Below are 11101 nucleotides of genomic sequence, written 5' to 3'. Positions count from 1 at the left end.
GGGAAGGAACAAACATTTATTGAATATATTTAGCAAGCTAGTTTCTATGCTTTACATTTGAAGAGCATAGGATTAGTCAAGATTTTAATCCCATTGCTTTGAGTTCATAAAAAATGGAGTCTTAAAGGAGTGACCATAACATATTTCTAGCAAGTAGATGAAGGGGGAAAGGACTTTATTTCTGCATGAGGTAGTGAGATACAGAGCTGAAAATGAGATTTGAGTGAAAATTTTGCCCCTGGTATTCCTTCAGTGAGTTAACTTTCAGTTGTAAGATAGGAAGAAGCAAGGAACTTCTCTATATCAATTCCTAACATCAATAACCCTCACTACCAATTTTTTTCAGCTCCTGCTTCTAGACCACAGAGCAGTTATAGAATAAATTCTATGTCCTTATAGCCGTTTTGCTCATAGCTTTTTTGCACCTGTTTCTCATCATCTTTATTCATCGCTAGACACTTTGGTGAAATCCTCACAGTGATTCCATTTCCTTTATCTCATTCTCACAAGATGATCTTGTCACTTTTTTAATGGAGATTGAGAGAGTAGGATGAGAATTCCTTCATATTCTACCTTTGCAGATGAGAGCTCAAATCCCCTTAGAAGTCTTAAAATTAACTCCTTGATCTACCTTTTCTTACAGTCTCTCTTTACCTAGGACTTGTTCTCATTTATATATATTTCTCCTCATATCCATAGGCTTTTCTTTTGGACTTCAAATACTTATAATCTACCCTGTTCTCAGTAAATTTTTTTTTTTTCCTTTCCTCCCAGCTGTCTCTCTTGTATTAGTACATAACTTCTGCTGTATTAGTATATAATCCATCTTCTGTCTCTGCTTCCACTCATCCTTACTTAGTTCCTATTAAGATACTCAGCTCTGGGGTATAGAAGAAAATTACAGAGTTTAACATATTAAGGACCCTAAAATCTAGTTGAATAGACAAGGTAAGATCAATCTATAAACTTGATCAGAAGTTCAGAGACCAGGATTAACATGTTATGTTGCAATTATAATGAGATATGTGTGTAGGTAGATAGGAAGAATGAGGGTGTATTATGAAGAACTTGTTAGAAGAATTTAGTGTAAATGTGGAAGGTAATAGGTAAATTCAGGTGACCTAATGGTGCATTTTATAAAGATATCTGGTAACAGTGTTAATATGGAATATATGATTATGCTTTTAGTCACTGTAGTTGAAATATTTCCTAAAAAAATGCAGAATGAGATCCTGCTCTCCTAAAATAGCTTAAAATCTTTCTTAAGAAGAGCAAAACAATTTTAGATCAGAATAACAAAAAAGCAGTTCATATATTGGATAAATGTTTTTTGAGCTGGTAAATCACTTGCCATTGCAATGACCCATGCTCATAACAGACCTTGATACTGATAATTGGTCATGGAACTTGCTGCTGAGGAACCTAGAAGGTAAGAATTCATAGAACAACTCTGAGCAGCTGTTACTAATCAGCTTTGTTACTGAAATTAAACATTTTCACAGTCTCTTCCATGTAGGAGTTGGGGGAAGTGCTAATCAAAGTTTCGTAGAAGAGTTGGGCTTTGATGAATAGGCTTTTCAACCTTATTTTCTTTTGCTGTCTCATGAACTTTTTGGCTTGTGGCCTTAAATACACATGTACCATTATAAATCATACCTGGGTGTGTTCGTGCTGATACTCCTCTCACCTTCCTACTATTGCCTATTTCATAGTCTTTAAGATTTTTCCAAAATTTCATTCATCCATGATGCAGATCCTTTTCTTTGAATTCTGATAGATTAACCCAGCTACCCCTACTCAGCCCTTTTTCTGTTGTCCTACTCTCTGATTGGTATGTTTGTCTGAATTCTATAATTAGATTGTAATCTAGGAAAAGAGCTCTAACAGTCTCTTCTATTTCCCACAAATACTAGTTGGTTCATTGTAGGGGAAATTTACATCAGTGTAGCAGCAATGGCTTAAATGTATAAAAGAAGAATATGCTGGAGACTGGTTACTATGTAGATGAGCCCTAACTGATTTAAAGTGAGGTGATAGTTTCCAGTTTTTCAATAATGATTTTGGGTTTTATCATTTCTTCCATTCTACCTCTAATTCTCACATTTAGATTATGGTCAGATCATTTTTCCCCCTCACTTTTGGTTCTAGACAAAAAATTTAGACTTTAATGCCGTTCATCCTGAATTGTTCAACAATAAAATCTCGCCTAAAGGACAAATACTATTTAAAATGTGTTTTTTGTTCAGAGCTATTTTGTAAAAGGGTGGCCCTAAACATTTATATACCCTTTCAATGAAGATTATGGAATTTGGGGGCCAGGTTGGCATTTATTTTCCTTTCCGAAAATAACAGTTAACAGCACGTCTCCATCTAGATCACTTGCTGTATAGAATGACAGAGTTGGGGAAACGTTTTACGTCGTATCCCAGGGTCCCCTCTTCTCACTGCCTAGGTTTCTGGTAGCAAGAATGGTAAACCTTAATTCAATGCTTAATCGAATCCTTCAGTATTGAAGGAGGAAGGCACTGAAGTTTTTGTGGGGAACACTGAAAGATATTTTTGTAGGGGCATTTTTGAAAATGGTACTGGGAGCCAGAGGAGGGGGTGCTCCAAGATTGTGAGTTCCTTTTTGATTTCCCTTCAAAACCTCGATGCAGGCGGAGGCAAGAGCCTGGATGTGCGGAGGGCCACTGCAGCCCTGCGCGTGAAGACAACCGTCCGGGGTCTGTTTGCCCCTTTCCCCGCCCACCCATCAGTTCTGGCAGCGCATGCGCTGAGCCGTGTGCCGGAGAGTTGTCGGCTGGGAAATGGCGGCCGCAGGGTTGGTCGCTGTGGCCACGGCTGCAGAGTACTCTGGCCCTGTAGCGTCGGGAGGTAACCTCTCCGGTGTTAACTGCGGCCCAAGCTCCGGAGCAGGTACTGGTCCTGGCCCGGGTTCGTGGAGCCGCTCCCTCGATCGAGCGCTAGAGGAGGCGGCTGTGACCGGGGTGCTGAGCCTGAGCGGCCGGAAACTGAGGGAGTTTCCCCGGGGAGCGGCCAACCATGACCTGACGGACACCACCCGGGCGGGTGAGTGGGGCACGGGGCATCCCTGCTGACCATGGGCGCGGGACGCGGCGGGAGGCCGCTCCATCCGGTGGGAGGACTCGGGGCTAGTTACAGCCACCGGTCCCATAGCGCCTGGTTGGGACCGGACTAACGGGGAGAAGCCGACTGCCCGACCCACCCAGCAACCCCCCCCCCCCCCCCCCGCCCCGGCCTGCGGGCCAGACCCCGAGCCAGGGGCGAGGCGGCAGACTGCAGCATCTCTCGGGGAAGGAGACTGTAGAGATAGACACAGAGTGTTTTACTCTGCTAGAAAATTAACTTAATGCCGCTGAAGTAGACCCTTGCCCCGCCCCGGTTTCTGCAGGCCCTTTCGGATTGGGGATGCCAAAGTGACTTTGCTAAGATTTGGGATTTGCTAAGATTGGGCTCTCTTAATATGTTCAGAGCATGGGCCACTGCGTTGTTGGGGAAGCATTGATGGGAGCACTGACGTTTCTTCAAGAGTTGTTTTTAATGTGAGCCCTAAGGCTGTAACTTTTCTTTCTGTACCTTTATCTATTTGGCTTACTAGAGCCAACCTTCAGACTCCCATTACTTTTCTCACGCCCTCCCTGAAAAGTTGAGGGAAGAAAAGATACATAGATTGCCTACCCCATCTGTATTAACGCTTTTCAAAAATGAACATTACTTCGCTTTATACATATTTTTGAACACAGGAAAGGTAATAAGCAATTGGATATTATTTGGTTTTCTCAGTTGTAGAGAACAATGTTTGGTGACCGAGGCGCTTAACATAATATGCTTTTCTTGTGTTTAAAATATAGCTTCCTTAGGGAGTAGATTAAAAACTGAGCCTATTCATGTTTTACACAAAGGAGGAAAAAAATCCCCTACACAGGTTCGTGTAGTATGATGTAGTTAGGTATTTTATTTTGATATAGTGTTTTTTTTGGCAATGAAAGAATATGTAGTACTTTGTCTTATATTTATTCCATTTTATTTTATTTTAAAATCTTTGATTTGAAAATCTTCTATGTGCACTCATTAAAGGTTGATGGGTATTACATATGATTCACTCATGTTAGAAAAATAAACAGAACTGTTAAACTACTTTAAGAAACTTCTTTCCAGAGAAACTTTCACTCTAGTGTAAAATGGAAGAAATTAAATGTCTAATTATTTAATCTCTTTTGGAAACAGTTGTACTGAAGATATTTTGTATTTTTAGTGAATGTTATTAAAATTAAACTTTCTTGCTAAGGTAAATATGAACAGCCACTTCCCTTTTGCTTATGTTCTGATAGACAACATCCACAATTGTCGTTCATAACCCAGATTACCTGATTCTGTTCAGGAGATGGCTGTATGGCATATGATATTTTCAGAGATGGGTAATGTGGCAATTTTATATTGGTGTGAGTCATTTCAGTATTACTCCATTAAACGCGAAGCTAAAGAACAAGTTGATTACAGCAGTTTATTTCATTCGTTATCTTACCTGCTTTTAAATAGTTCTAGGACCAACATGTTTTGCTTTTAAGAAATATTTTATTAACTGACAAAGAAAACCCAAAGGCATTTATGAAGAAAAAGAACCAATCCCAGTAAATTTTTCCCTTACTGTGCTCTGAATTATTTTATTTTTTAAAGATTTTATTTCTTTTTTTTTTTTTAATGTTTATTAATTTTGAGAAAGAGGGGAGGGACAGAGAGAGGGGAGGGACAGAGAGAATCCCAAGCAGGCTCTGTACTGTCAGTACAGAGCCCAAAGCTGGGCTCGATCCCACAAACTGTGAGATCCTGACCTGAGTTGAAATCAAGAGTCAGACACTCAACCAACTGAGCCACTCAGGCACCCCTAAAGATTTTGTTTTTGGATAATCTCTACACCCAGCGTGGGGCTCAAACTCACAACCTCGAGATCAAGAGTCACACACTCTTCTGCTCTTCTGACTGAGCCACCAAGGCACCTGAGTTATTTTAAACAGATAATTTAATGCTGATATAATCATTTATTGAGTATACACTGTTTGCTAGTCATTGTTAGGTGTTTTAAAATACATTGCCTTGTTAAATGCTCAAAACAACCAACCAATGGACTAAGCATTATTATCCCCACTTTACATGTGAAGAAGTACTCAGAATTTACAGATGAGGAATCACTCAGAGAAAGTCCCGTAATTAATATTGGTGGTAGAATTTCAGCCCAGGTCCATGGAACTCTTTTCTCTGTGCTATACGTCACAGCCTTCCTACGTACAGATAGATATTACTATTCCTGTGTTTGCAGATAGTGAAATCAAGATTTGGAGATACTAGATAATTTGCTCAAAGACCTGTAGCTAAAGGCCAGGGAAGGTAGTGTTAGCCAGGATTTGAGCCTAGTTTGAGATAACTCCAAACCCATAGCGTACCTATAGCTTAATGGATTCAGACACAACTTATGTTAACTAAAATGTTTTGTTAAGACTCTTTAAAATTTAAAGCCAGGAAAATTATTTGAATACCATATGTGTGTGTGTGTGTGTGTGTGTGTCAAAGTTGCCATATAGCCTGTTCTCTCATAATGTATATGGACTGTATCTGGTAGAGCTGCTGTCCTTCAAGAGTTTATATTCTAAGAAACAGCATATATTTCCCATACTACGTGTAAATTGACATGATTAGAATTAATTAGGAACATTTTCTTGAGGCTTTTCACTCTTATTTGTTTTAAAAGGTAGATTTTTAGGAAAAGGGAAATATTTATTAGGGAATAGGTAATTTGATCCAGTGGACAATGAAAATTTTAGAAGGAAATCACAGAAGACTTCTTGGGGCAGAAATGTTGGAAAGGATTTGGGTAGGCAAAAATGAGAAGGAAAACCAATTCCAGGCAGTGGTGGACAACATGCAAAAATTCCTAGAGTATATGGCACATCAGTTAATTTTGCCAGTCTATTATGCATTACCCTTTCATCTGATTTACAGTAATCCAATTTTCCTAGGAAATCACTCCTCTCAGTTTCATGGCTATCCCAGCCCAACACAAGGGTGTGCATGTGACTGACGCCAGACCTAGCCAGTCAATATCCTTCTGGTCACAGTGATTGCTCAGAGATGGGCACATTTTCCAGTGAGCACACATGACTGTTAATTCTGAATTTTTTATTGGAACTATTGAGAAAGAGGCATGATTTGGACCCTGGGGATTGCTGAGAGAATAGAATGTGAGCCTAGAGCTTACTAATAATTGGAAGGCAGAGCCAAAAGATGGAAAGAGTGAGACCAAGTTCTGATGACAGTGTTTGAACCTTTGGTTCAATAGCCAGGCCTTAAGATAGTGCTGTCCTTGGACAGCAAGTTAATAAATTCCCCTTTCTGCTTGATTTGAACAGAATTTTTTGTTACAAAATCAAGAGTCCTGACTAATACAGTGGGACTGCTTGTGATAATGTGGTCAGGCCAGTTTGGTCAGAATAAATGGTTGGATTAGAGAATATCTAAGCTATCTTTTGCATATGTGGAAGCTAGATTGAGGATAGGTTAATTGAGTTTGAGACAGGGAGACTAATCAACATTCGTTCTCATTTGTTCAACAAACATTTGCTAAGGAATTTGATAAGTGCAGATATACAGAGAGGACCAGCATACTTTCTGTCCTCAAAGAATTCAAGGGATCTAATGGAGAAATAAATAAATGTGAAGATTATTTGACTTGTCTAGTAATAGCAAAACTTTTATGTATAAGGCATTATACTAACTATAATATAGAGGAAACAAAAATAAGAGGCTTTACCCTGTAAGAATTAAAAAAAGCTAGTAATCCAGTTGGATGACTACAATAATTAAATCTCTGAAGGAATGAAAAATAGATATCATATTGGAAAATGAAAATGTACAAATGCTGACTGAATATATATATATATTTTTTTATTGAATATATTTTTTAAAAAAGGACAGAAGGCATCAAAGATGACTGAGTGGTTAAATCTGGAGGATTAGGAAGATAGTGATGCTATTGATAATAATAGGTAACACTTATTGAACTGTTAGCATATTTCAGGTATTGTTCTGAGCTGCATATATAAAACATGCACATACAACAACAATATGAGTTGTAAGTATATTTTAACCCCATTTTACACATGAAAAATTGAAACTTGACATTGATTTGATCAAGGTTACACAGAGTAAGTGACATTGGGATTCAAATTCAGACACATCTGATCCTAAAACTTGTGGTTTTGATCAGTAAGCCATACTGACAAAGAAGTTTGCTATATATAATTTCGTTGATTTGCTTGATACTTTTAAAGGGGTTGTAGCACATGTAGTTAACCCTGTGCAATGAATAGAAATGTAAGTATGAGGGCGCCTAGGTGGCTCAGTTGGTTAAGCGTCCAACTTTTGATTTCTCCTTAGGTCATGATCTCATGATTCATGAGATCGAGCCCTGCATCTGTGCTGACAGTGTGGAGCCTGCTTGGGATTCTCTCTCTCTCTCTCTCTCTCTCTCTCTCTGTCTCTCTCTCTCTCTCTGCCCTTTCCCCATGCACACACATGTGCTCTCTCTCTCTCTCTCTGTCTCTCAAAATAATAAGTAAACATTTTTTAAAAAGTAAATCTGGAGCTTTTTTTTTTTTTTAATCCTAAGTAAACTCTGCACCCAACGTGGGACTCCAGCTCATAACCCCAAGGTCAAAAGTTGCATGTTCTCCTGACTGAGCCAGCCAGGCACCTCTGTAAAGTTCCTGGGACCCCATACATTTGAGAGAGTCATAATGAAGAGTTTATGAGATTCTTGGTGAAAGAATATGGAGAGCGAAAAAGCTGGTTGCTGACAACCACGGGATACACTAGCATTTAAAAAGGCAAGAGGCAGAATCAGCCTGAGAGAAAGTCCAGTTCCACAACTAGGCCTTTACTAGAATTCACAAACTCCTAAAGCTGAAGGAACCATAATAACCATCTAAGTTATGTTACAAACAAGAAGCAGTCTCAGAGATTAAATGATGTGTTTAAGGTTAAGTAGTGAGATGGTGCTGTTTCACAGAAGGCAAATAGGGGTCATAGTTGAAGCTGTGAGAAATCTCTTCTGAATAAAAGGCAGAAAACAAACTAAAGCTTTGGGGGAAAAGACTATAGTAGAAGGCAGGAGGGAGAGACTAAAATTACACCCAAACAGAAAACAAATTTGAGATGTAGTAGGTGAGCTAAGATAATGCAGTGTTACTAAAGCCACAAGAATTGAGACTTTCAATGAGTGGATCCTTATTTCCTAGGTAAAGAAGAATGAGGATTGCTAAAAGGCAATTTAATTTTTCAAGGAAGCAGTCTGTAATTTTTCAAGGTAGCAATCTGTAAAATTAGTTTCATTAGGTTTGGAAATATGCACTGCAGTTCCGGGTCTTAAGTAGAAATCATATAGCTCTTGGATTCATACATGTATTTTGTATCAACCACAGTATATGTACTGTGAATTTTTGTAGAGTAGTGCTCTCCAATATGGTAGCTATTAGCTGTAGGTGGTTATGTAAAATAAGTTAAAATTTAAAAATTTGTTTCCTCAGTCACACCACATTTCAGGTACTCAGAAGCCACATGTGTCATATTGGACACATCACACATTAGATCTACTCCCTGTCATATTGGGCAGCACAGACAGTAGAGCCTTTCTGTCATTGCAGAAGGTTATATTCGACAGTGATGCTGGGGCATACTGTTTTGACTAGAACTGAAATTTGTTTTCTGTTATTTATTTTCTAAAACATATCTCTGTTGGCAAGGTCTTTCTGTATCCAAGACAGTAAGCCACCATGGTGTCTAGAGCTGAAAACACTGTGCAATAATGGTGAGAAGGCAGAGGCAAAGGTAGGAGGTGGCAGCAAATGGGGTCCGATCATAATGACATGAACCTTGGGACCATCTCAGTGGTGGGTGGGGGAATATATTAATTTTTTCTTTTAGAAATAAAATCTTGTTAACAAAGGATGACATTTTTAAGCATGTCATCTTTGTTAATAGAGGCATTAATATATATTTGACACATTTGCCATCCCCTGAAGCATTCAATGTGTTCAAATCAGGAAGAATATTCTACGAGCCTCAGAAATGAGGAAAGAGTAGAAAAGAATAAAACTAATTTTATTTGATTAATGAGACAGGTTCAGTTTAGTATACTTTAAAAATCATTTCTTCTGATATTAACAGTTACATATGTTCATTGTGTTAGGAAAAGTTTTAAAGAAGACATTAAAGATCATTCATGGTTCCACTTACCAGAGGTAAATTTAGTAGTAAACACTGGTTGAAACTCTTTCAAACATTTTCTTCACAAATGTACACATTCTTACTTTTTTTTTTTCCCTTAAGTTTATTTATTTATTTTGAGAGAGAGAGAGACAGAGTGAGCAAGGGAGGGGCAGAGAGAGAGGGAAAGAGAAAATCTGAAGCAGGCTCCACACTGTTAGCATTGAAGTCTGGTGCAGAGCTTGAACTCACAAACCATGACCTGAGTGGAAACCAAGAATTGGACACTTAACTGCCTGACCCACCCAAGCACCCCTCTTACTCTTTAATATATAAAAATGAGATCATAAAAGACTGTTTTATCATCTAATTTTTTTTTCACTACATGAAATGCAATACCAGAAACTAGAGATCTGTAGCATAATTTTTTAGTTTTTTTTATTTTTTCTTAATGTTTGTTTATTTTTGACAGAGAGAGAGAGAGACAGAGCATGAGCAGGGGAGGGGCAGAGAGAGGGGGAAACACAGAATAGGAAGCAGGCTCCAGGCTCTGAGCTGTCAGCACAGAGCCCGACACGGGGCTCGAACTCACAGACCATGAGATCATGACCTGAGCCGAAGTCGGATGCTCAACCGAGCCACCCAGGCGCCCCTAATCTACCCTCTTGATGCGCATTTGGATTGTTTTCAACTTTCACTATTACATATGGTATTGCTGAGGATAACTTTGTATGTGTGTATTTGCAAACTTATCCAATTATTTCCTCATTGATTGGCTAAAAAGTATGCACAATTTAGGGGTTTTTATACACATTGTAAAATTGCCCTTCCAGAAGGATTGTTCAGTTTAGATTTGTATCATCAGTGCATATGAGTTGACTTTGCACCCACTGATCTTCTCATTCATTTTGATCTGTGTCATTCTGATAGGTGACAGATTATATCTCTTCATTCTGTATTCAGTGCAGCTTGAGGAATGTAGTTTTTTCTACAAGAAGAAAAAGTATATAAATTCAGGGAAAAAAGATTTACTTTTTCTGTTTCTACTTTGTGTCATAGAACCAGTTGATAACAAAGAATTGGAAGCTCTTTGTACTTGTATATAACCCCTGTATATTTAATTTGAACTCTTTTATAATTGTAATAGTAATACATGTTTACTATAGAAAGTCTGGAAAAACAGTACACAAAGGAAAGAAGGAAATGGTTCTACTGTATGGATAAATCACTGTGAACATTTTTACATGTTCTTCCAGTTGTTTTTTTTAATGTATGTACATACACATTGAAAAGCACAGTATCAGCTTTTTGTAGTTTGCTTTTTCCATCTTATAGCATATTAGAAATATTGTGTTATGTCTGTTAACATTTTCTTGTAATAGAATTTAATAACTGCAGAGTGTGTACTTAGGCAGATCCCTTGTATTGGGCATTTAGGCCATTTCAAATTTTTTATTATTATAAGTAACTATGAATGTTTTTAAATATAATTCTTTGCTTACATCTCTTATTATTTCTTTTGGGTTAATTCCTAGAAGTGGAATTGTTCTAACAAATTGTATGCAATTTTAAAAACTTAAAACAATTTACAAACAACATTTCAAAAGCAGTTCCTCATAGAAATAGTGTTACGTATTGAACACAGCCTGGCCAGGTTTATAGACAAACACAAAAGCCTCATATTTTTTCCTTAAACATGAAAGTTGGCTTAACTCACATTTCAACCTCTTTATATCTAACAGCTGCAGTCTCCCACATATAAAGAAGTCTTGGAATTTTCTTAAGAATTCCACTCTGTATTTTCATGCTTGTTTTAATAACA

At 38.0% G+C, this 11101-nt stretch overlaps 1 protein-coding gene across 8 annotated transcripts in view; it reads left to right on the top strand.

Annotated features, from left to right (window-relative positions):
- Positions 1-2796: 2796 nt before the first annotated feature.
- LRCH3 (leucine rich repeats and calponin homology domain containing 3) overlaps positions 2797-11101 on the top strand; it is a 119762-nt gene continuing 111457 nt past the window's right edge. For all 8 annotated transcript variants that reach the window (XM_042957145.1, XM_007090926.3, XM_042957146.1 and 5 more), the window contains exon 1: positions 2797-3069. In XM_042957145.1, coding sequence (XP_042813079.1) covers positions 2808-3069 — 262 coding nt within the window. In that variant the 5' untranslated portion in view covers positions 2797-2807. The remainder of the gene's footprint in view (positions 3070-11101) is intronic.

This window comes from Panthera tigris, chromosome C2 (genome assembly GCF_018350195.1).
Source record: "Panthera tigris isolate Pti1 chromosome C2, P.tigris_Pti1_mat1.1, whole genome shotgun sequence".
NCBI classification, from domain to species: Eukaryota; Metazoa; Chordata; class Mammalia; order Carnivora; family Felidae; genus Panthera; species Panthera tigris.
This window is presented reverse-complemented; position numbering and strand designations above follow the sequence as displayed.